This window comes from Thermobia domestica, chromosome 12, assembly GCF_964235325.1.
Source record: "Thermobia domestica chromosome 12, izTheDome1.hap1.1, whole genome shotgun sequence".
Classification (NCBI taxonomy): Eukaryota; Metazoa; Arthropoda; class Insecta; order Zygentoma; family Lepismatidae; genus Thermobia; species Thermobia domestica.
Genome location: NC_137465.1, coordinates 177,198,593 through 177,226,532, shown reverse-complemented (window position 1 = coordinate 177,226,532; position 27,940 = coordinate 177,198,593). Strand labels below are relative to the sequence as shown.

The window sequence follows — 27,940 nt, the reverse complement described above, 5'->3', positions numbered from 1 at the left end:
ATTTTTTCAACTTGGCGGTATCTCGTAAGATTGCACGTACACGAATTGTGGTTTTAAATACACCTAAACGTTGAACTACTGATCATGACTAGTACATATTTGGTTTTCGAGTGCTTTCATTTGACCCATTGATAACATCATATATTACAATTAAACTTATTCATTGCGATAGTCAAATGAAATTTTGCAACAATGGCTGCTTGTAGTATTGATATTAATAAGAGAATAATGTTAAAGAGTAATTTTCAATTTATAGAATTTTTACTTGAATTAAGGCGATGGCGTACCTTGGCCACATTCCTTTGCACAAATATTCATATAAAGGTTAGGTGGTTGTCATGCATTGTTGTTTATTCTTGTTGAAAACGTGTGTGTACTGTAACATCTGAGTATCTAATTTTCTACTTCACCAGAATTGGATCAACATTTGCTGTCGAACAATTATGTTCTGTTTTGGAAATGTCAGTACAATACGTACATAAAATGTATTGTTAATTGAAACATATCGTAATAAAATATTCAATCGCGTCTTCAGACAGTGAAGAATGATAAAATCCAAGATTTCAAAAACAGAAAGTTCAGAGGAAACATTAAATCGTGAAGTAACTGACTCTGGCACGGAAGAAATCACACATCGACAGTGTTGTGAAATCCAGGATAGATACGGTTCAGCTATATATAGCCCTACTGAAAAAACGCCTCTTTTTAGTTATGTTGCAAAGCGAGGTAAATCAAGAAAGCGTTCACAAGCAAACCATGTCACGAAAACAGAAAATAACAGTGTTTCAGAATTGTGTGAGGTACAACATTCACTTACGAATGATTTTAAAGGTGAGGCTAAAAGTGTCAATATAGATACAGATAAAAATATTAGGCTTGAAAATTCACTTACGTTTGCAGAAAAAGGTCCTAAATGGGTTGTGCGAGAAATCGCAATTCACGAGAATGTAGAACCTCCCTGCCAATATGAGAAACCAATGGATAAAGAACAAAACGTACTTGATGACTTTCAGGGATTGGTGATCGCAGAAAGAGATAAACAGACAAATCCAGTAGAATCATTACTTCCTGGAGAACGACTTTTAAAAGCACTGAATAATAACAATATACTTCAATGGACTTCAAAAATAAATGAACCAACCTATTCACTAATACACAGCAAGTCGGACAAAATTGAAGGTACAACTGAAACGGAATTGCAACGTATAAAAATAACTAATAGTATGAAGCGTAAAATGAAGAAACGACAGAAACGTTTTAAGTCATTTTTACAGAATTCTAGTTTACTGGAAAATAAGTTAAGTTTTAGCACTAATAATGCAATTAGTGATCACTGCTACGGTAGATGTTCAAATAACGTGAGATTTGAAGAAAACGTTAGGAGAACAGACCTGAATTTGTCGACGGAAGCTAGTGCAAGTGGTGATAATGTTGATGCAACTTGTGATCAAGTCAGAAACTCCAAGACAGGAAAAGAAACTAATTTCCTGAGCTATTATCCAGAGTTCACTCTGAATTTATCGTTAGATTATTTTGACACAAAATATAAGGTTAGAAGTAGAGAAGAAAGGAGTTTGTTGCAGAAATGCATATCCGAGTATTATGAAGATATACGAAGGAGGTGTGGATCCATTGAAAAGCTTTTTGATGAAATGGAGGAAAATTTATTGGCAGTCAAGAAAGATTTGCAACTTCCTGTTCCTAGTGATGAAGTAACTAATGCAAAAGCTGATACAACTTTGTGTACATCATGTTTAGCTGACTCACCTATTCCAACTTGTCAGAACACTGAAAAAAGTGATACTGATGAAATATCAGCAAACGCATCGGATTCAGGCATTATTATATATTACGACTCAGACGCGGAAATGGAAATGACAGCAAAATTAGCTGCAGAATATGTCTTTCAATCCAGTAGCGACGAAGAACTTGAAACAACTTGTAGTGGTTCAAGCTAGATATTTTGGCACGGGATTCCAACGATGTGTAATTATATCCTTATGCTTAAGTTTCAAATAGTTTATAGCTACTGAGCTGAAACTAATTAGATGTGATGAGCTTTGCCTTTTATCGACTGAAATTCATGAAATGTGTTTGTCGTATTGCAAGGAAATTTTTCAACAATATTTCGAGGAGAGATGAATTCTTTCCTTGCATATTATTTAAAAACTAATACTTTTTAAAATTTTTAGTGCAATAAAGATGTAATTCTTACCAACATTCCTTTCTAGAGATAGCAGAAAATAAGAAAATATGACCACTAAAGACCAAGAGTTAAATATTTAATCAGTATAGATGGTAAAAGATCAGGCATATATCAGCAAGATAAATTTCATTGTTACACTGAATTATTCTTGTAATTGTCTGCTACCTCTGAAAAGTAATGGAAGGGTATTAAGTTACATGTTTTTTGCACTGAAAATTTTGCTCTCACTCAAAATGTTTAATTTTTTTACGACGTTTTTAGAAATATGTTACCTTTAAAAAGTGTATGATCAATGTTTAGTTCCAAGACATTAATGACTTTTTTTGCGAAATATTTGAAAGGATCTGGTAAAAAGAGGATCACAGGTTTGTTAAATATTTAGTAAACTTATCATTTTTAAAATTATTTATTTAGAATATTTTCCAGATTACTGTCGTTTACTTTTGATTTTATGCGTATTGTGGAACGATATTGTGTTTGTGACATGATACATCGGTACTCTATTCACGAAAGTAATTTGTAAATTTGGGGGACATAACTTTAATGTTTCATAACTACAAGAAATTGTTGTCGTATTTGAGAAAATGTAACTGTGAAATCGTTAGAAAACAGATTTTGTTAATCCTTTAGCACAGACAACGTTAATAAATTAATCTACTGCCTACTAAATATTTAATTCATAGATATATGATTCTTGATTGTTTATTGAATAATACAGGGTTGTGCATGAAAACCGATCGCTTACCACGAGCATGTATACAAACATATGACCCCTTAACATATTCCTATTTGCTACAACGGTGTGTGGTTTGCTAGTTAAAAATTGTGTCAGTACGAGGAAATGGTTAGTGCCATGATTAGGACTCCCAAACGCCCCAATTTAACCGGGACAGTGCCTAATTTACATCGCCTATCCTGTCAGAAAATGTTCGAACTTCCAAATGTCCCGGTTTTCCTGCAAAACATAAGATGGCTAAGGTTCCGCAGATGACGTCCCCAAATTAGATCCTTATGAACTTGTTTTCAACGTTGTATTGCTACTTGTTTGGTGTTTTAACATAACTTACGTATTCGCCTACATTGTATTACTTCGCAAAATTAGTATCTTTTAACTGTTAAGTGTTTCAAACTACAAACTATTCAGAAATAACAAAAACAATAAATCCTTACCTTCTAATGTATCCAACCTGCACTATAAATAACAGCCCATTACAGTATTATGTAAATAAAATTTTAGAGGAGAAATTGGGGCGAAGTTCTTTATCAACCATATGTTCTTGGGACATCAAAAATTACAAAACTCATACGAAAATACCTCGTTCTTGTACTGCGTTGCCACATAAGGGATAAAATATGAATCTTTCTTAGCAGGAAATGCACTGTCACTACCTTAGAAACTGTTGGAGGGAATTGCATTAGTGGGTGCAGATTGAGTTTAGGAGGACTGAGTATAACTACAGCGTATGCACATATGGCATATAAAACTGCCGTGCATAAACCACGGACTAACCAGTAAACACAATTTAAAACACAAACCAACTTGTGCTAGGTGCTCACTAAAAAGCACAAATGCTATCTGACCGAGTCGGGGCATGAGCGCAGCAGGGAGTCAGAGTGAAAGCGAGGAATGCATCCGTATGGAGCAGGCGCGACAGCAACGGTGGGTACACACAAAAACGAGGATCTGGGGAAATTCTTTATATGGCATAAGACTCATGTTTTGTGTGTGACACAGCTCTGCAACAGTTGTATGAGCACTTTATATACTGCCTTTACATACCACTCCACTTCATCGTGTCTTTCTTATAGAGTACTAGGTGGTAACTACATGGATCGGCATCTTATCTCTTACATTTATAATAAGGTAGAAATACAAATGGAAAGTATGTTCTTTCCATTTAGATTACGTGTACAATTCTATAACCAAGTAATTTTATTTCTTCCATGGATTTTACAAATGTATGTCCCCATAAAATGGAAAATTCAGAGGGCTCACTTCACGCAAGTCATTCAAATTTCTGGGTTAGGTAGTACTTTGTATAAATTGTCTTGGCCGGCATTTTTCAGCTTTTGTACGATGTGAGTAAAGCTAGTCATCTGTAAAGTTCGACGCTATAATTGGAGAGTTATAATCATGAACTTCTGTAGTCACACTGTGAAGAAAAATAGTAACATTGTGGTTCAGTTCTGTTGAGGCTAGTCCAGTTTCTGCTTGAACCAGATAACACACACCCTGGGAGAGCGAACAGCTAAATTAAGCCTTTGAATCACATACAGAGTAGCGCAGGAAAACGGGAGATTTTGAGCTTTAGAGTTGGCAACACTGTAGTGCCAGTTGTTCAGAACTGATGCGTAGTTGTTGTGAACGTGTTGCCATTTAGTTATCATGCAGCATTGGAGTGGTATGGACCGTACTATCGCTGTGAGAGTACTTTTATAAGCAGGGTGATAGTGTGACTGCTACGCAAAGGGTATTTCGACAACATTACCAATTGGACATCATAAACGTATTCTATTTGCTCATGTATATACAACGTGGGTGCGTAATTTTGAAGAAACTGGCTTAGCCTTGAATAAGAAGCCTTCAGTGGTGTTTGAACGGTACGTATTCTAGAGAACGTTGGAGCTGTTTAAGTTTCCATCGAGAGGAGCCCTTGTCGCTCTGTTCGACAACATGCATGCAGATTGAGCGACGAAGCGTACAAAGAATACTGCACGAATTAAAGTTTCACCCCTATAAGTTGTACAGATTGTGCAGAAGTTACACCTATGATGCCCTGTGTCGCGTAGGGAGTTTAGTGAGCGGGTGTTTGTTAAAAGCAACGAGGACGCCAATTTCCTTAACATATGGATGTCAGACGAAGTTCATTTCCTTTTAACGGATACGTTAACAAACAGAATTTTCGATACTGGGCGCAGGAATATCCTTGTGAGCTCCACGAGCATCCACTACATAGCGCCAAAGTTACAGTATGGTATGCGGTATCATGTTACGGTGTCATATGCAGTTAATTTATGAACGTGAGGATGACATTGCAACAACGGTAACATCAGCTTGATATATTGATATTATTTAAACATTTTTACACAGAGATTCACGATCTTAATATCGGAAACATATTGTTTCAGCAGGACAAACCCACTCACACACTGCTGGACAATCGATGGAGGATGTTCGCCAATTGTTTGAAAGTTGCGTCAATTCACGTAATGATAATATTCTATGGCCTGCGAGATCTCCTGATCACAGTATGTGCAATTTCTTTCTGTGGGGTCGTCTTAAAGGCAAGATGTACCGCACACGTCCTGCAACTATTCATGAACTGAAACAGAAGATCGACGAAATCACTGTCATTTCCCGAGACATGCTACACCGAGCATTCCGGAGTTTTCATAACAAGCTAGCTCACTCAGTCCACAAATGCCCTACCAAACTTATTCATTACAATTTAGACATTTGAATTATTAACTAGACACAAGACCAAAACTTTCCTCGCCCGTATCTCAGTAACTATGTTAGCCAAAATAATAAAATTTGCTTGCTTAGAGCCTCCACATGTTGTATTACCTGGCCCATCCAATATCTCTGTTAGCCCCAAGCACTTGTGGAGCTAATTTTACAAACTTTCGGTGCCGACACCTCAGTAATTATGTAGGCTCAGACGATGAGGTTTGTTGCACCAGTCAGTCCATGAGGTGATCTACCAGGGCATCCATTACACCTCGGCTAGCACACGCACTTCAATGGCTAACTTAACGCCCGCGGCCATATCTCAGTAACTGTATTAGCCTTAAAGCTAACATTTGCTAACCCAGACATCCCATAAGAAGTACTTCCTGATGCAATCATTATCTAGGCTAGCCGAGACATTTGGATCTATCATGAAACTTTTCTCCAAGACTTAGGTTTAATTTGATCAAAATCTCCATTAACAATGCAACGTTTTCTCCTGTTCTTCGAATAATGCCTCAACATTCGTGTCGTGTACGGAGAAACGACATTCGTGTTGTTTTATGACTGTGCTTAGAATCAAAAATTTAAATTGCGCGGTGAAGAGGGGAAAATGGTATGGGATACAGATAGCCATATCCACTTCATGAATTCTTTCATGTAATGAGCGCATTTTTTCAAGTATTTAACTTGTACTTTCTTCAGCGATGAGTTTTTCGGGTGGGTCTTCAGCGATGAGTTTTTCGGGTGGGACAATGTCTCTACAGTCATGTTTTTTAAGGGCAATGGCCCAAGGAGACAAAATCCTTGGGACACATCACCTTTTACCCCTGTGTCGTCGGCGCCAATCACTCGGATTCCACCTTAAACTGTAGGTGAACGTCACATATGAAAGGGGACTCTAAATTCCACCAACTAATAAGATAAAACAATGCCAGTTCGTATACTTACTATGGCTGCGGATGGAGGATCAGAACTCATAGTAAATTAATACATAAATTGCTGCAACAAGCGAGAGTGTGTCGCGAATCTCTTTCAAACTGTATTGCAATATCTATAGATGAGGATCTGCAGAATAGCATGTGTCCTAGAACTGAAGCAGAAAAACAAAGCAGAACATTGTGCAGAATAAGTGAGTTTCGTTTCATAGTGTGAAACTACAGTAGACTTTCAAACTAAGTGAATTCAATACTCAGGCTTGAATTAGTACATTTATAACAACTGGTTGCAATAGAGGAATAAGATCAAAAATAGATTCTGTTCCTTAGACGCTGAATCCACATCGAAAAGGCATTACTATATATATATATATATATCTTATTGTTTTGCTGTAGGAGATTCACATTAAAACCGAAAGTTGAAATTGATGTCTATCACCTCTGGTTACAATAAAAATAAAACCAGAGGTGAAACATATTCTTGGTACTGAATTCACATAACAAAAACTCTGCTTGTCGCTATTTCCGTTTTATCTATTTTGCGTCAGTATTATAATGTAATAAACGTAGTTTTCATCACTTCCGGTTTCAACAAACAGGTAAAAGTCGAGTCAAAGCTCTTTCTGAAACGATTGGGGCGCTGAAACTGTGTCAAAAACTTTTTTTTTATATTCCTGACCGTTTTTGCTCTGTGGAAATAAGTATTGAAACGATAAGTACTAGTAAATTCCAACCTCTGCTGGTTTTGGTGACTGAGACATTGAGCCGATTGTAAGAAAACGCCTGTTGCTATCTATTTCCAAATTTTGTTCTACGGCGAAAAACACTGAAGCCGGAAATGATTGATTACTACCAGTTCCTGTTTGAATAGAAGAATAACCTAGGATATGAAATTTATTCTTTGGACGATGAATCGATTGCAATAAACCGCTTCCCGATATCTTATCGTTTTACTCTGAGGAAATCAGTATTGAAACCGGAAATAGTAGTAAATTTCAACCACTTCCCGCTTTGATAGTGTTGTGGATGGTAACAATATATTTCTTAAAACACTGAATTGATTAGAAATAAAGAAAAAAAACACTTGTCGCTATTATCGTTTTGTTCTACGACGAAAAACTTTGAAACCGGAAATTACTAATTTCAACAACTTTCCCTTCGAATAACGTGTTAACAGAGGAGACGGAAGTTATTGTTGGACACTTAATCGATTGCAAAAAACACTTTTTGATATCTTTTACCGTTTCTGCTCTGATACCGAAGGATAGACAAACATAGCCGTTCTATAAAACTTCCGACAGTTACGCATAACTTAGTTTGGAAGCCTAACAATCCTTCATGTAAAAAATCGGAATCTGGTGTATGGTGTCGGCAACACAGATTGTGATTGTCTGGTTTCATATTCCTTAAGACAACAGAGACGTGTGTATACTGATATCTTTGAGAAATTCTATGCTCTATAATTAGAACCGCATGAAGGCGAGTACGCCATCGTTTAGGTTTCAGCCAGGAGGGAGCGACTTGTCATACTTCTCACAAGTCACAGTGTAGACCCTACTCGAATTAATGATGTATTCATCGAAGAACGAACTGCTTGTAATGGATCTGTAACAGCCACGATCACGAATCTATTCATTTGCGACTTTTATCTCTTGCCAGTTTGAAGATAAAAGCATGACCTATTCAAGTAATCTACATACGTTGAAGACGCGAAGGGAAATATTCGATTGAAATTCGAATTTACACCATTAGCTTGCATCGTGTGTATGGTAATATTTTGCTGTGTGCACAAACATATATTAACACTCATGGAGATCATTTTCAGCACCTTTTGTAACTATTAAGCACATTAATTGTTTGATTTATCCGTGCATGCGGCGAACTAATTTCCTTGTTTACAAGTGATGTCAGCCACATATCAGGGTTTCCAGAGGTATTGGTTTTAACTGACATTTATTTCGTATGCAATTTTTCAAGAAAATGAAAAGGATATTCCGAATCAAATTTAATGAAATCGGTCCTGTACATACTTTAAGTAGTTTTGCACTGAATATTTAAAACTAATTAACATAAGATCAAGTACTAAACCGTGTAGATGGCTGCTAACTTAATTTTTCTATATGAAAATATAACTTAAAGAATATTGGATAGTATTTAAAAAAAACATTAATTCAATTCGTTTATAGCAGTGGCGGAGCCAGAAAAACATCATGGAGCTAATAAACAGCCTTGTCAAAGAATCGCACAGAAAAGCATAAGCAGACTGCGTCACCGGCTGAAATGTTCGTCACATGATCGGTCACACTTTCTTGTGCTCTTGTGACATTACCTTAAGTATATTTTATTTCAGTATACAGAGATTAGACGAATTGGAGGGGAGATAGATAACAAACAAGTCATATTCTTTTCAAGCTTTCTTTAGTCATACGGGTTTGGAATACTAATGAAATTAGCTAACAGACAGTAAAAAAAAAGTACTGACCTTTCTGCCACTACAATCTATGAAGAGCTATGACTAGCCAGATTGTAGCAAGTTCAACTAGGTGTGCATAGTCTGTGCATGAGTTCTTAGGTGATATTATTTCTTTCTGGATCTGAATTCAGTACCTCTTAATTCACATAATTCTGCAATTGCCTTATAATGAAGAAAAGAGAATGAAATTTTTCAGTTTTACGTCCAATGATTATACTTTAGAGGCTAAGGAAGAAGATGATAATGGCAAAACGAAGAAAGTGGGAAGGAATGGGAGAACGCGAGAAAATCGACTCAATGATGGTGTCCACCATAAAGGGCTACTTGACGCAAGCTGGGATCAAATCAAGGATTCCATTCACCAGAAGTGAGCGCTCTATCACAATGCTACTACAACCCTTCATGATAAGGTTCAACATCGAAACATGTTAGTGATCCATTGAGTGTAGAACCAGGGATCACGCACTTCGTCACGTGAGCTAACAATTCGGTTAAATAGGAGCTCGAAACTTTAGCATCCTGTTTCTTTTTTTAATGGTCTCTACTCACGTCCGTAGACGGTAAATTTTTATGCATATGCTGAGAAAGAGTCTCCTTTCCCCAAAATAGAATAAAGTACAAAACGAATTTTTTGAAATTTTATGTAGAGTTAAAGGGAGCTTCTGGGAAGTAAGTTCTTTTAATATGCCTATACAATAGTTGTGATAAATTATAAGAAAAGTTATCGGGGATCATAAATGGAATATATCGTATGTTAGCAGAATCCATTTTTGATCATTATACTAAAAGGGGAGCAGATCTGTGTGCGCCAGTCCCTTGCCTACGCCACTGGTCTAAAGTGTGAGTTGATGCATATACCTTGAATAATACGATAAAATAAAATACACGTATATCAGCTTTAATGACAGTTCTCACACTTCTGCTTACCGCAAAAACTACTCTTTCTGTTATTTTATTAAATGCAATAGGGATCATCTTTCGTCTTTCTTTAGTTTTAGTTATTAAAAATGAATTGTATATGTAGTTTAATACAATATCCTCGAACGCAAAATCCTGAATAGCATGTAGTAGTAGCACATGGCGCATGGGGAAAAGTAATACCCTCTCGAACTGGGGAAAAGTTAGGCATTCTCTAAGATAACTTAGTTCTTTAGTGTAATATACACTAGGTTAGATGCTTTGGAGGAATAAGTGTCTCTGTGAAGTAAATGCAGAGAAAACTAAATACATGGAAGTGCGTCGGGACCGGAATACAGCAAATTATGGATACGTTAAAATACTAAATAATACTTTTGATAAAGTGGATACTTTCAAATATCTAGGATCAATATTAACAGAGGAAAATCATATTCACGGAGAAATTAAATGTCGACTAAAAGCAGGGAATTCGTGTTACTATTCGGTTCAAAATCTCATGTCGTCGTGAATGCTGTCGAGGAATTTGAAACTTAAAATATACAAAACGATAATCATGCCTGTTGTTCTGTATGGCTGCGAAACATGGTCACTTACTCTGAGGGAAGAACATAGACTGAAAGTATTTGAGAACAAGATCCTGAGACGAATATTCGGACGCAAGAGGAACGGGAATGGGGAATGGCGGAAACTTCATAACGAGGAACTACATAATTTATATGGTTTACCCAACATTGTTAGGGTCGTCAAGTCTAGGAGGCTTAGATGGGCGGGTCATGTAGCTAGAATGGAAGAAAGTAGAGACGCTTTCAAAGTCTTGACTGGAAGACCAATCGGAAAACGACCATTAGGAAGACCTAGGCGCAGATGGGAGGACAATATTAAGATGGATCTCGCAGAGATTGGAATACAGAGTAGAAACTGGATGGAGTTAGCTAAGGATAGAAGTCAGTGGAGAGCTTTTGTGAACGCGGCATTGAACCTCCGGGTTCCATAGGCCATAGAGTTAGTTAGTTAGTTAGTTAGTGTCACTGCCTATGATATGGTGGTAATCAAGGAAAGAAAGGTGTCCAACGTTGAAGTTTAGAAAACACTAGTGTCAATTATCCACTTCGCTGGGTTAATACAAGAAAAATTAGTAATATGTTCCGTTAGTCAGTCATTTTTTACTATAACTGAAGAGCTTTCTGATATTGGTCATTTGGAACCATTTTTATGTATCTCCTACTACCGCAAGTTGCGGGGCTGACTTTGGATTAAACAGCATCGGAAGTGTTACTGGTCATCTCAGCAACCCCGAAAAGTATGGATTCGATACTAATATCGGTCATTTTCGATCTTTTTTATATATATATCTCCCCCTCAATTGCACTGTCAAAGTGAAATGATAAAACCCATTCCAGACCCGAATCTCATCTATGTTGAAAATATGATCGAGATCAGTCGGGTGGTTCAAGAGTTATTAAGTCACAAACATACTTTCATTTTTATAATATAGATTGGTGAATCATGGAACGATCTGGAGTATATAGCTTTTATTTATTTAGTGACTTTTCTTTCAGATTACTTTACACACTTCATAAATCGACTTGTAATACTGTATGAAACGCTTAGAAAGCATGTCTGTTGAATATACTGATTCATTTCTTAACAGGACTTTTGAAATGCATATGCTGTATTATGTCCTTTTCCCTTCCTCTATCAGAGATTGCTGGGTTTTGGGGGTCACGGTGGTAAAATGTTCTCCAGTGACGCGAAGGTTATCTGACTTGATTCAAGCCCATATGAACTAGTGATAGAAAACATTATATACGTAAGTTTTCTCGGGTTTTTCCAGTTTCTTCCTACATTTTTTCCACCAATTATTTCACAATCATTGACTTCCAATAATCATCTATCTCATACAAAAGCCTAATGAGCATCGTGAGACTTTTTCCGTTTCAGAGATTGTTGGGCGACGTGGAAAGATTCAACTCTCAGTTTATTTTGAGCTAGGTATTTTATATGTTGATACTACCGTTTTCATGTATACACAGATAGTTTGCTATTGACCTCTCAAATCCGATTTGTTCTTCAAATTTTTTTAACAATATGCTAGTTCATTCTGAATGAAGAATCAAATAAATGGTTGATTTGAATAAGTGCTCATATAGCAAATTTGAAGTTTTACGGGAAAGAATTTTTCTTCTTGTTTTAGCTTACGGATCATGTTTTACAGGTTACAAACTGCATAATATAACTTAGAAAACATGACATGAAAACTAAAAAGAAATATCCACCCTGTAAAATTTCAAATAATGTTACGTAAGTGTATATCTAAATCAAACCTTCAAATTTTAAGAGTAAATATTCCGCTTACAGTTAGTTCGTGATCAAAATTTTCTTATGGTCTTTGCCCAATTTCCTTTGTCTAAATATGAAATTTATATTGTTCAGTATTACTCTATTGTTAAATGTTGCCTTATCAAGAACGTAATTCAGGTAGACAAAAGTAATGTGTGAATATCCTATTTGGCTTGCGTCAAAAATAGATTCTTGGCACCTTGTGAGCTGGCAAGGAATTGAGGCCAAATGAAAACAGAGATGCTAATGGGAAACATTGGCTTCCTTCTTTGCATTGTTTTCCAGTCTGTATAGTACACTAGGGCCCAAAATAAACACTTCATATTGACAATTCATATCCATTTCAACCTTGATTATATTGCCATCAATCTATACTCATTGCATTTGGGTTAATACTTACATATTGTTCCAGCCATTGAGTTAATAGAATAACACAGAGAAGTTACGGATTTCAGTTTATTCCTTGAAGTTAGGATGATGGTTTCTATTAATTAATTTTGTTTTTGCAGAAAAATTATTATACATTAAAAGACATGATCAAATAATCAATTAGCTCTTTAGATAGCCCTCGTCATATTATCATATCCAAAAACCTAAACTTTTTATCGGTGCGTTTCTGAGAAAATCGATTTTAAACTTTGCTAATTATATATGTCATGTACAAGGCCTAATAGTTTCATTTTTTCACACACTCCGTTTTCCATTTACCTCAGAGAACAAAATTATTGATTTTCGTCTTTAAAATTATCTAATATTACAAAAAATATTGTATATTCATTATGCACGTTATAATTGTAGAAACAAATATAATACTACTATAGCACGGCCAACAAGAGATGGTCTCTGACGTTTCTTACCTCATGCGGTGGAACATTGCAGCCCCTACTTTGATACCAGTGTTACCAACCACGATCACTTTGTCTTATACCATTAATTAAATTGCCACTACAGTTGCACCGAAAAACACCTTGACACGCGAGTAGTGGCAATGTCACTGCGAGCTGTCAGAGACGTTCTCTTACTGGACGCACTTATAATATTAGCAATAACAATATACAATAAACTTATCTAGTAATCTTCAGTTTCGAACTCCAAATCAGCATCACAATCCTCACCATTTTAAAAATAATCCTTATTAACAGTACTCTGAACAACAATAATATTTTCACCACCTCGTAAACCCAACTAAATTTTAAAAATGGATGCAGGGTTGCAATTTGCCAATTTTTAAAGCGTTATTGATTTATTTTAGCGAAGATAAAATGTTCAAAACTTCAATGTGTGTGTGTGTTTTAAAATTATTTAATGCACATCTACAATTTATTTGTACATGCAAAAACTGAAAAAAAACTGCGTTCTAAAATTATCTTATATTAATCTATTATCGCAAGGACATTATCGTATGTAGCATTAAGGCTTAGATTATCGCATATTACGATAAATTATCATATGGTTGGCAAGCTTGATTTACTTTGTTTTTCGTTCTTTAATGATTTTTCCTTTAAAAAAATCGAAGACACAATATATCGTACGAGTTCAACCAAATCGGCATAATGATAGACCTTGATCTTCTATACCAGAGTCTGAAATATTATGAGTGCAAGGTTTTGACAACCGAAGTATGAGGCATCAAATTTTGGGTCACATTTTCGAAAACAGAAAGACAGTAACCGTTTCTAACGTTTCTGTTTTCGTAACCCGGATACTACCAAAAGGGTTGAAATGTCAATTGTCATTTCTCTGAGCAAAAATATCTAAGAAGTCTCCCAGTTCCAGAATCTCACAGACAGTATCGTCTGTTTGGTATCTGAAGTGATTTAAGAAAATTTCACCCTTAACAACAGTAAAGTTTTATTTATTTATTTTACACTAAAGTTGCTGTAACAGTATTATTTTACAGTATAAGTATAGTTGCTATATTAGCATACTTGGTTTTAGATGCCTACAGAGGTATTTACAGGATATTCCAGCTTAGATGAATTAATTGATATATTGACGATCCCTTTTCAACACCACTGAATGAGATTATATGAGACTTGAGAAATCACATGTTAGGCTCTTGCCCATAAACAGGTAGCTCCACTTATAGTAATTATTTATCTAGCATCAATCTTGATAACTATAAAAATAAAATTCTAACCATCTCCTTAAACATTCGAAACTGAAATGTGTCAAACTGCTCGCTTCATCTTCTAATATTATCTTATGATTCAAAGAAATCAATAACTTAGTACATACACCTCATATTTTACGCTTCTTGCTACGTGAAAATTTTGCTGACTTAACCCTATGAGAATGTTCCAGTGTCGTCCATGGTTGTAATTTATTATACGTATTCTTTAATCTACATAAAAAAAAACTCCTGGTGCGATAGTTCTTAAGGGGCAGGAGTTTATCTGCCAGCTTGTGGCATCCATGCCTTTGGAGTGATGTGTGATCAGCACATTAGCTGTCCTTTCTGTTAATGCTGGCTCTAGACGGATACTTGGTTTATTTTTTCAACTAGATCCCCAGTTCACTGCGGCTAAGAGATTGGCAACATACGGAAGATAGTAACTTTGATTTCATTTTATCCAATTTTTGAAAAAAAAAGTAAAATTTAAAAATTTTCTAGAACAGAAGGATAAGGAAATACATTAAGGAACATAAGTGATTATCTTTTGTGTATCTTTATTTAACACCTATGTAGCAAAGATTTTGTTAAAAGATTTTGATTTAGAAAAGAATTTGAAGATTTTGAAAAGAACGTTGACAACTATTTTCGTTTCTGTTCTTCATCTTGCAACATCTTGCATTTAGTGCTTGGCTTCTTTCTTTATACACCTAATGTCTACAACAGCTCTTTTTTTCGTAGCGAGACGTTTAAGAAGAAAAGCTCGAACACCTTCGACAGGGTAGAGAGAAACAAGCGAATCCTGACCTCGCCGTCAGTCGGGCAAACCTTAACTGGGTTGGAACTAAAAATAGCACAATGTAATTCCTTTCGGCCGCTTGCTTGGTTTCATTATAACTTCTTCAAAGACAGCGTCTCAGAGCCCTTATGTTACTGAATTGCAGTGCCAATCTGAACATGAAGTGAGTCTTTGTTTATTGTGGAGAGAACATTCGAACATGCATTTGCTTGAAGGTTAGAGTTTGTTTGCTGGTTAAAACTCCTGACGAGCTCTAGTGAAATTCGTACAAGGATACGTCATACATTTTCAAGAATGCTACTAACTTACAAACCAGAAAAACAGGCACTACACTGAGAGAAAAATCACACTGAAAAACGTATGTAACCAGTGATGATTTCAGAAGATTTTCTCAGAATTTCGATACACTTTAGGTGAACTCTCACGAAAATGCTGAGAACCTACATTTGAGCGAAATGATTTTCCCAGAATTTCGATAAACTTTGGGTGAACTCTCACGAAAATGCTGAGAACCTACATTTGAGCACTATAAAATATATAACCCTCCCGCGGACATAATTCCCATACGGCCAACCCTGAAATCATCACTGTATGTGACATGAACAATCCTATAATTTCCTGATTTAACGTATACCTACATACGACACCCTGCCACGAACACATAGTTGAAAGCTATACAATATAGGTACTGTCCATATAAGTGTAATGACGTCATTTACATGTCATTATGTGCAACAGCGGTACATATGTTTGCACAATAAAATTTCCTTTACTGGCTTCATGGCCTACGTTGGATGTGGATGAAAAATGACGAAACCTATTATTATTTTTGGGGGGGGGAATTTGCTTGGAAAAGGACTCTTTCTTTTTGTTTCTTTTAGTTCTGCTAGTAGACACAAAACAACAAAATATACACAAGATAACTCCTGTGATATTCAATTATGAAATCATGACGCTTATAAAGTGAACTCGATATATGGAATTATACTAAAGTTTTAGAATAATCTATATTCCTCCTACATGAATCCATTATTCCTATTTCTTATACAACAATCCACGTTCATCAGCAGAATAGTTTTATCACAAATCAGAAATACATCTCTTCTCTGTGGATTATATTGCGAAAACAATTGAAGCGATGACTAAAGTATTTGCAAATCAACAATATGGCAAGAACTGTAATAGGCAGCTGGAACATAGGCATGATATTGGATGTAGTTCAATAAAGTTACACGCAATTATTAATCTTTCTCTGCCGATCGCTCATCCAAATAACATAAATCTAATGTAATAAGTTAAATTGACAACACTGACGGTCATGCACCACAAAACAAAATGGATATCGCATTACAGGTGGACGTATGCAACATATGTAAATTACGTAGTATACAGAAAACTGTTAGATGTCAAATGTGCTTCAGGGGTATGATGTTACATCTAACGTAAGCGGGAAAAATGATTCTTTATGTAGAATACGTATAATATACAGTCATTGTCAAAAATTTGAGCAAACTACTGATTTTTCGGAATTTTTCAAATAGGATAAAAATTCTCTGTTTGTTGGACTTGTTTTGCAAAATAAACATCATGGACCACATAAAGAAACGAAAATACACTGTCTTGTTTCCATTGAGACAAATCTATTGAGGAAGTTTGCGTTCATCAAAGTACCAATTCTCATCAGAGGAAATTGAGACGTTTTGATGAGACGAATTGATGACGTTTTAATTGATAGAAAAAGACAGTCTAGCATAATTGATATCCGGTTGTTCAGAGGAGCTGACTGTGGCAGTAATCACTACCTGGTAGCAGCGATAGTAAGAGAGAAATTATCGTTGAATAAAGGAAATATTCAACATCTGAAAACAGAGAGATTTAATTTTTTAAAAAAGTAAAGGAGAACCAGAAGAGAGAATAATACTAGATTGAAGTGTCGAATAGATTTTCAGTTTTAGAAGGTTTGGAATGCATTAGTGTTGAGGATACTTGGTTGAAATTAGAGACAGCATTAAAATTTCAGCAAAAGAAAAAAAATGGGCACGCGGAAATAAGTAGGAACAAACCATGGTTCGAATGCACTAAACTAGCAGAGAAGAGAGAAAAGGTAAAATTACTTTGGCTGCAAATTCCGAAAGAAATGACTACACAAAATTTCTTTGACATCAGGCAGGAAACTTCCACGACTTTTAGATAAAATAAACAATTTTTTGAAAGCTAAAGGTATCAACGAATTCAAGAAAGGCTATCAACCTCGCGCTTATGTACTAAAGAAAGCCGACGGAGCAATTCTCACTGATACAGCTACTATGGAATAGAATAGATGGAAAGATTTCGTTGCGATTTGCTTAACACACAGCCGAAAACTAATGTTCGTGGAAAATGGGAAATGCATACAGCAGAACAGTATATATATCAGAGCCTAACCAAACAGAAGTAGAAATAGCTGTAAGGAAATTAAACAAACACAAATCTCCAAGTATAGACGAAATTTCGGCTGAATTAATTTTAGCTATAGGGACAAAATTCTAGAACAAGATACATGAACTCCTTCTCCTTATTTGGAACAAGCAGGAATTGGCATCAGAGTAAAAAGAATCAACCATTGTTCCTATTCACAAGAAAGGCGACAGAACTGATTTTAATAACTATCGAGGCGTTTCTCTTTTCTCAACATCCTATAAAACCTTTTAAAACATTTTATTAGCAAGATTGGCTCCATACGCAGATGAAATTATTGGAGATTATTAGCTCGAATTTAGGCGAAACCGGTCAACTCTCCGACATATATTTACCATTCAACAAACACTCGAAAAGAAACGAGAATAAAATACCCTGATTCATAAATTATTTATTGATTTTAGAAAGGCCTACGAGTCGGTTAGGAGGGGAAACATTGTACAACGTTCTTACAGAATTTTTAATACCGAAAACGCTAGTTAGATTAATTAAGATATGTTTAAATGAATCTCAAAGTAGAGTCCGAGTAGGAAAATTCTTGTCTACAAGCTTTCAGTCGAGAATTTACTGAAACAAGGAGATGCGTTGTCGCCATTATTATTCTACTTTGTTCTTGAGTACGCAGTAAGAAAACTCAAAGATAGTAACCAGGACCTAGAGCTGAATGGTATTGACCAGATTATGGCGTATGCTAATGATGTAAATATACTAGGGGATGATAGGAGAACAATGGAAAGAATGAATAAACCATTTTCACGAACAAATTAAATGTCGACTAAAAGCCGGAAATTCGTGTTACTATTCAGTCCAAAATCTTTTGGTATCACGTATTGTCTCGAGGAATTGGAAGCTTAAAATATATAAAACGATAATTTTGTCTGTTGTCCTGTATGATTACGAAATATGGTCGCTTACTCGGAGGAAAGAAGATAGACTGAAATTATTTGAGAACAAGATTCTGTGGCGAATATTCGGAACTCAAGTCTAGGGGGCCTCAGATGGCAGCTATGTAGCCAGAATGGAGGAAAATAGGAACGGTTTTAAAACTCTAACTGGAAATCCAATCGGAAAACGACCATTAGGAAGACCTAGGCGGACATGAGAGGGCAATATTAAAATAGACCTCTTAGAAATATGAAGAAACTGGATCCAGTTGGCTAAAGGCAGAAATCAATAGAGAGCTTTTGTGAACATGTTATTGAACCATCGGGTTCTATAGGCCATAGAGTTAGTTAGTTAGTTAACGATTGGAAATAAAATGTGAGATATCAGAGGACACATCGAATGGAGTCTTCCACTTATCCCATAGGGACTTCTATCGTTCAGCAGTTAAGGTTATCCGAATATTTTAAGTGAAAAGTTATACCGTATGATGCATCATTGAAAATATAATGGAAATTTTATACAACAATATATACACTTATTGCACCTTTCACACTTATTGCACCATCAAAATAATCGTAATCGAAGTAGGAGCGACAGGAGACAGGAGAAAGAAAAAGAAACTCGTCCCCCTGGAATTGTTTGAAATAGAGCGTTCACATATTTGAATATCCATATTTATTAAACTACTAGCTGTGAGCACCCGTAGTTGCCCAGACTTAATTCAGAAACCGAACAAATGAGAGGAAGAAGAACGGTAATGTAATGTTTTTTTTTTTTTTTACAACCATTACAGTACCGGGTGTTTATCCTCTGTTCTTATGTAAGCCCGCAACACCAATATGTAATGCTAATTGCGTACAAACCAGACATTCTATGAAAGCAATAAAAAAATAGATACATTTTCACTTCCACAAAAAATCCCCCTGACGTGAAAACAAAAGGGAAAAGGGAGGCTTTATATGTGATTAAATCTGGTGAAGATCTGTCCGTGTACTATTTGGTGGCTCCAGATCACTCCTTTTTATGCGAAATACTGTCCAGAGATACGCACACACACACACACACATTACTTTATTTTATTATTATTAAAGATGCGGAATGAGTGATTCAAAGTTGCAGAAGTCTGGTTGTTTGCTGTGTCTTCTTATACTACTAATTCACCCATTAATTACATATGAATGATTGTCCCTAACAGCAAAGAATATCCTGGAAATATTCTATGGATATTCTATGGATGTCACGATGTAAATAGGATGTCCATGAAAAGTTCCAGGTATTTCTTTGCTATTAGAAGTAGTTAATCTGCAACTTCTGACATGGTATCAGTTTATTCACCCTCAGTATCTTATTAGTAAGGATGAATTTTAATCGAAAAACGTTGAGTGGTATAATAATCCCCTGAGAATCTCACACCCTGTCTTCTAAGTTGTGCATGTGGTGTCACATGATTGCTATTGCACTTGGTATTCATATTTGCACTAAATACTTGTGCGTGACTACCCATGTTGGTCACTTTGGAAGTGCATCATATCCAATGAAAATGATCGCCTGCATTTTGCTATGCTTTCTCCTTTGGTATTGCAATTTTCCATCTTTAATATTTCTAGATCCTTTGATCTATTTAGCGTTTTGTTTCTCGACTTAGCTGAAATATGGCTCGCTTACAACCATTCTAAGAAATTAACATCACTTGATTCTAGATCTTTGCGGTCGCGTTAGAAAAGAAAAGGCGAGAGACAGAAAGAAGGATAGAAACTAAATTAATTTCAGAGAACTGTGCCATTTTCCGTTATGCATGACTGAAATGAAATCTCCAACAGATGCTTCTACAGTGTAACTTCCGGTGACATTTTGCCGTAATTTGTAGAGGAGAAACGCCACTATACATTACCTAAAGGCTAAACTATCAGCGTTCTTAAAAGCAAGCAGTCACATTTATAAATGAGGTGAGACCTGAAGATGAATCTTGTAGAATTATGAGTTATATTATGTTCACATTTAGTTCTTCTTAACGTTGAGGGTTAACATAGGTGGTCACTTTCTTCAAACTTCACTCATCTATCATACAGCAACTGAATCGTCTCAGTGTTATGTGTTAGAATTCTGGGGGTGAAGTGAGGTCAGTAGCGGTCCCTTGTAAAACGAAATGAGACCATAATTTAATAGTTACTTTCTTTTAATATATTACGGTAAAATATGTATTTCTTGTGCACAGGAGGATACAGGATATTCACGATTTTATGTTTACATAACTAACGAAAGATGAATTTGGTCCCGATAAATAACGTTATTTGTATAATGCATTTAAATCAACATTTACGGAAAAACATAGTAGTAAATTTCCCGCACTTAACTAAAAATGCGGAAGAAACACCATTGGAAATGTAGAAAGTATTGATCGTACATCGCTCATGGGCGCAATACTCATTGGAATCGTTATGTCCACTTGGGTATGAGTATTTCGTTGATCATCAATAAAATTGAACATGTTCCTAGGATTCTCTACACACAATAACCTAGGTGAATTTATTTATATCGTCATTATAAAATCAAGACGTTTCAGTCTGTCGGTCAAGCTCCTAATAGTTAACAGTCAGGCTAATAGCTCTCGCTAGCTGCGCTGCCTTCTGCAGGACACCGACAGATGTCGCTAGCGTTGGGAAATGAGCCTAAAGCTTGAGGGGGATAACAAGCTGCTATTAATCTTCTGAACTCAAAAATGTTAATGTTTAGCAATTATTTTTCCTCAGGTTTTTGTTAGTTTTTACTTTGATACAAGGTGTGACCAAAAAGTACGCTGAATGTGATTGGACAGTGCCATCTGTCGACGTTGTATCCATTTCAACAACTAAGCACGGTAGCCTAAACCATTGATACAGCCAGTGTCGAGTTTGAACGAGTTGTGACATGTTAGTTGGCTTCCAGAGGCAGAAGAATGAGGACGTGTTAAGAGTGTCTGTCTGGTGCTAACATTAAGTTTTGCTCTAAGCTACAAAAAAAGTGCCAAATAAGCTCACGAAATGTTAAAATCAGTGTATGGTGATGAAACGGTGGCATTGAAGACTGTTTACAAGTGGTAAAAGCAGCAGCAAGGAGTCAGTTGAAAAGTAACAGCGATCGAGACGTCCTTCGACGTCAAAACCAGATGAAAACGTGCAAAAAGTGGCGGAGATGATTTGTTCAAGCAGGCGAATGACTATTTGAGAGCTTTCCAAAGAACTAAACATCTCGTATGGGTCCGCGAAAGCATTTTAACCGCCGATTAAATGGACAAATGTCTTCCTTCTTGAGTACGAAAACGCGCCGTACCACACCTTGCTTTGGATTCGCGAGTTTTTGGCCGAAAAAATATTCCTGTCTATCCACATTCGCTGTGCTCTCCAGATATAGCACCATGAGACTTCTGGCTTTTCCCAAAAATTAAAACCGCACTTAAAGGAAAACGTTTTGACACCATTCCTGACATTGAGAGAGCCACGACAGAGCAGCCGAGTGCCCTTCCAAAAGAAGCCTCCCAGAAATATTTCCAGTCATGGATTCAACGTTGGGATAAGCGTATTTTTAGCCAAGAACAGTACTTTGAAGGATATTAAATGAAATTCCATATAAGCTTATTACTTTGTTCCCAATGAAATCATTTAATGTGTTTTTTAATCACACCTCGTTTATGCTCTGGATTTCAGTACGGTATTTTTCAGTCTTGGGGAGTTGTAAACTGATAGTGTGATATTAAGAAAAAGCAGATTAGATTCAGTGGTTTGTCATTTAACAACCTGCTTGAAGTAAGATGTTTTCTAAGTTTATTTAAATATGTCAATTTTGTAATTGTTTTAAATGAGAAAGCCTTAAAAGTGCAAAACAAAATCATTCAAATCTACTATTGTAAAAATAAAGTATAGTAAAATATTAAAATCATATATTGTACATCTTAACTAAACTTTTTAAAATACTTCTTTGATATCAAACTGCCATTTACTGAAAACTTCAATCTGAGAGAGACAACACAGTTAAAATCAACACAGTTAGTTTTCTGTTACAGTAAGATTTTATGATTGTTTGTCTGAAAGAATGAATGCAAAATAAAGTAAATTTCCGAGACTAGACTAAAGAGGAAACAAAAATACGTACCCCAAACTTGTTTTATTCATATTGTCAGATGTTTAAAAAGTATGAAGATGTTTTGTGTTAAGTAGGTTTGTACACTTAAAAAAAGTAAAAATTAAAACATAATAGTTTTATTTAACGCTATCTATATATATAAAAGAGAACGTACAATTTTTTGTCCGCTCATCACGCTAATACGGCTGAACCAATTTCTTTCATTTTTGGGGGGTTATTAGGATTTGGACCCTAGATGGTTTTTATCATATCACTTTAATTTTTAATTACCAGTGTTTTGAGATAATTGACCATTCAGGTGTCCATAACGTACAAATCCTTTGTTATTAGTTCATCATAGGTAAAAATAAACGTATTTATATGCAACCCGCATGACCGTGTCACTCGGCGGGTTAACATAAATGACAGGCGATATACAGCGGAAAATAGCTTGAATCTTCTGTTTAAAATTTTTTAATTGATTTGCTTATTTTTACAGACACTTTTACAATATGCCAGCACCGGGATGACCGCAGCGAAGCGGGGCGGGTTAACATAAATGACAGGCGATATAATGTTAAGATTTACTGCAATCTTCTATGGTTTTTATCATATCACTTGAAAGCGAAAAAGTAAAAATTATCTAAGTAACAAAGTTTATTGCGTTCCGGGGTGACCGCAGCGAAGCGGGGTGAACGCTGCTAGTTAATATATAATCAGGATACAATTTTAAAAGATATCGTATATTGAGAAATCTTTGATAAGCTACGTTTATTTAATCGTTAGACGTAAAATTCGTATATATATATATATATATATATATATATATATATATATATATATATATATATATATATATATATATATATATATATATATCTATATATATAAAAGAGAACGTACAATCCTTTGTCCGCTCATCACGCTAATACGGCTGAACCAATTTCTTTCATTTTTGGGGGGTTATTAGGATTTGGACCCTAGATGGTTTTTATCATATCACTTTAATTTTTAATTACCAGTGTCTTGAGATAATTGACCATTCAGGTGTCCACAAATCCTTTGTTAGTTCATCATAGGTAAAAATAAACGTATTTATATGCAACCCGCATGACCGTGTCACTCGGCGGGTTAACATAAATGACAGGCGATATACAGCGGAAAATAGCTTGAATCTTCTGTTTAAAATTTTTAAATTGATTTGCTTATTTTTACAGACACTTTTACAATATGCCAGCACCGGGATGACCGCAGCGAAGCGGGGCGGGTTAACATAAATGACAGGCGATATAATGTTAAGATTTACTGCAATCTTCTATGGTTTTTATCATATCACTTGAAAGCGAAAAAGTAAAAATTATCTAAGTAACAAAGTTTATTGCGTTCCGGGGTGACCGCAGCGAAGCGGGGTGAACGCTGCTAGTATATATATAAAAGAGAACGTACAAAAATTTGTCCGCTCATCACGCTAATACGGCTGAACCAATTTCTTTCATTTTTGGGGGGTTATTAGGATTTGGACCCTAGATGGTTTTTATCATATCACTTTAATTTTTAATTACCAGTGTCTTGAGATAATTGACCATTCAAGTGTCCATAACGTACAAATCCTTTGTTATTAGTTCATCATAGGTAAAAATAAACGTATTTATATGCAACCCGCATGACCGTGTCACTCGGCGGGTTAACATAAATGACAGGCGATATACAGCGGAAAATAGCTTGAATCTTCTGTTTAAAATTTTTTAATTGATTTGCTTATTTTTACAGACACTTTTACAATATGCCAGCACCGGGATGACCGCAGCGAAGCGGGGCGGGTTAACATAAATGACAGGCGATATAATGTTAAGATTTACTGCAATCTTCTATGGTTTTTATCATATCACTTGAAAGCGAAAAAGTAAAAATTATCTAAGTAACAAAGTTTATTGCGTTCCGGGGTGACCGCAGCGAAGCGGGGTGAACGCTGCTAGTGTTACATAAAAATGAAATAACAAGTTTCAATTTTATATCCCACTGTTACACTAGACTAAAGGATGCGGATGATTAATGAATTTAAACTATTGTGAAAGAATTAGTGGAATCAGAATGTGGTGGGAGGAAACGGGAGAACTTAGAGAAAACCCACAGACACAATGTCGTCCACCACAAATTTCACGTACAACAATAATCCTTCTTACCATTTCTATGGAAAAAGGTAAGTGCTTATTCACGTGTTGTGTATAGCCCTCATCGAAACAAAATCCTAAATATGCCACTGAATATATATAATACATATTTAAATACATATATATTATTAAATGGATTGCACATTTAACAACATGTACTTACTTCTGAGTATTCGGCACATTTTAGTAGAGTACCTTGAATACTCAAACTACAGAGAGTGTTTAGAGTTAATTAATAACATTAGTCAGGTCTTAGGGTCCAAATAAATTTCCCTAGCCTTGCATTTATTCGTGCAGTTGAATATTTAGTATTTTCTGATATTTTAAATACAATCTCTCATAGTTTAGTATTATTGTCATTTTTAAATATATTTTTTGGTTTATATTTTTGATTTATAAGTATATTAAATATATTTTGTTATTTGTTCTTTTGTTTTCCATAACTTCTGTTTTAATTTTATCATTTGTTCTTTTGTTTTACTGGATTATTATTTAATCCAACTTACATTAGATTTTCACTTTGTTGAAGCATTATTTTATCTTTATTTTTAAGTTTATGAATAGCATGTGATAGTCATTGGCCTTATCATTCCAGAGACATGTAGACTAGCTGCTGACGCTCCCACTAAACCTTAATCAATCAATCAATCAAGAAACCTATTTTTTATTGAGGGAGGAAGTTGCATGGGTAAGTGAACCAACTTATAGATAGTAAGGGGATTGAGAGATATATCTTTTCATTCTTATTGTAAGAAAGAAGTTGGGGGCACTTTACCAATCACTAAAATTTCATTTATTCAAAATAATGTACAATGTCAATATAATCCGTTGTGACATCCTTAATCTCAGAAACTTCTTTCCAATGCTGTAAGAATATTGTGGTTACCCGTAAAATCTTCGTGAGTATAGACGAGTTTAAATGCTGTTTTTCAACCGATAGCTAAGGTAGGAAAAAATAGAAATACAAGAATGCGTATTGTAACTATACTATATAATACACTTTCAGATGTTAAACATTTACAACAGTTTATGAAATGAAGATGATAAATACGCACAAGTTGCAGCATTTCCATGGCCTGAATTCATGAGTCAGAAGAAAAATATGTTTGTTTCTAAAAAAATCTCTGCTATTAATAATTTGAAGAAGTCATCGCTTTTTCAAGCACTACGTAAATCATCTGTAGATTACGAAATAGTATGTTTATTTATTCTTGTATAAATAAAGTTGCAGCAAAGGTTGATGATTAATATTAATTATAATCGTCGTAATAATAATCCAAGAAATACTGTATAATAATTTATTAAAGTTACAACAAAATTAGTCACAAATAAAGAACTGCCCATAAACTTTTATGAAATGAAATTTCTAGTTTTTATGTGTCTCGCTTTGTCCTTAGGCTAAAGGAGATGGAAGATTAATGAAAGGGAATGATTATGAAATAATTGGTGGAATGATAAAATGGGAGGAAATTGAAGATTTCGAGAAAATCCTCGGATACAATGTTGTATATCACAAGCCCATATCCTGGGATCAAATCAGGGACCCCTTTTACAGAAATGAGTGCTCTATCACATTTTTCGTGAGCTCTATAAACATTTATGTAGCAAAGTTCGCGAACTATTAAAGACAAATGTTCAGTGTATAATTTTTAGTTCAAAAGTAGCACCTAGATGTAGTCTTTCTGCTATAGCAATCATTTAATGTCACGAGCACTATCTTTCTAAGTCCATTTGTCGAAACATACTTACTTCTCTTTGCAAAGCCTTCCACTCATAACAACAGGAAATTTTTTAAATAATGTATTTAAGTTAGTAAGTGAAATCTTCAAAAGGGAAAAGGATATACTGTTTTTCCTTTGAAAGAAACTAGACTTACCGTGTGTGTAGGTTTCCTCGGGGTTCTCCCGTTTCCTCCTACTTTCTTCATTTCACCATTTTTATTCATCACTCATCATCACCGTCTCCTTTAGCCTAACCGGCATAACTGTGGGACGTAAAACTAAAAAGAAGAAGAAGAAGAAACTAGACTTTTAGAAGAAAGTAAGATTGACAGGTTGTTTATAAAAGACTGGTGGTTAAGGATTATAAAATAAATAAATTTTGTCTCATTATGGCGTCCCACATCCCAGCCTACGCTGTACTTAATTCTCCTACATTATTTGGAAGTTTGTGTAGAGTTATCGATCTCAAATTAAATTATACCCATCTGTAGTAACGCTATACTCTGTAGACTGAAGGAAGTTGATATAAACGCAAGTGAATATAGTAAAGAACATAGGGGAATGATCAAGTTGGATGAAGATATTGAAAAATGACGCTTTGTTCACGACAGTGCTCAGGATCAAATGGGTTTCTTGTATATCAGAGATAATCGCTGTGCTAATAACAGAAGATACGCAATGTGCACAAACACAATAAACATAAGTAAACGTTAGACTGACAGAGTTCTTTCGCTGGTTATGAATAGTTTTTCGGACTTTGGTGAGAAAGTAAGGTTTGAATTTCTATCTAAAATAAAGGTTCATGTCTCTTGTAGTCTAAATGCTGAAAAAGAGACATTAAACTTCGTCCAATTAAGCATGACTAACTGTGACCGGATATGGTATATAGTACCCCCAATTGTGTGAGTCTAACAAAAGCATGTATAAATATTAAGACTAGAAAAATCATTGATTGAAATAATAAGTAAAGACATGGGGAAGTTCTCATCTGGTAGGAACTGTAATAAACATCCTGAAAAACAGCAAGTTGATGAAACTATTGATGGAATTAGAATGTTAATATAAATTCGAAAAGATGTACGAAACAAAATTTATGAGACATCACATTAAACAATCACTCTCCTAGTTCTTAAATGGAATCTCGGGGGTTGGGAGGGCGGTGACTCAGTAGTAAAGCGCTCACCTCTGGGGCGTAAGGTTCCTGGTTCGATTTCAGCTCCCGCCAATGGGCTTTGTGGCAGGGTCGGACTGAAAAGCTGTCGGGGGCGCAGACCTTAAATAATTAGAAGGGCGCACTGCCTTTAACATAGAGACATTTATTACATATGCGTATTCTATATAGATTAATTTGCTGATCAACACCAGTATAT

At 35.4% G+C, this 27,940-nt stretch overlaps 1 protein-coding gene across 1 annotated transcript; it reads left to right on the top strand.

The window, feature by feature from the left end:
• Positions 1-244: 244 nt before the first annotated feature.
• Positions 245-25,538, top strand: LOC145666855 (uncharacterized). Its single transcript, XM_081734434.1, has 2 exons — positions 245-2,571; positions 25,445-25,538. Exon 1 carries the CDS (start codon positions 546-548, stop codon positions 1,956-1,958), a length of 1,413 nt encoding a protein of 470 aa, XP_081590560.1. The 5' UTR covers positions 245-545; the 3' UTR covers positions 1,959-2,571; positions 25,445-25,538.
• Positions 25,539-27,940: the final 2,402 nt, after the last annotated feature.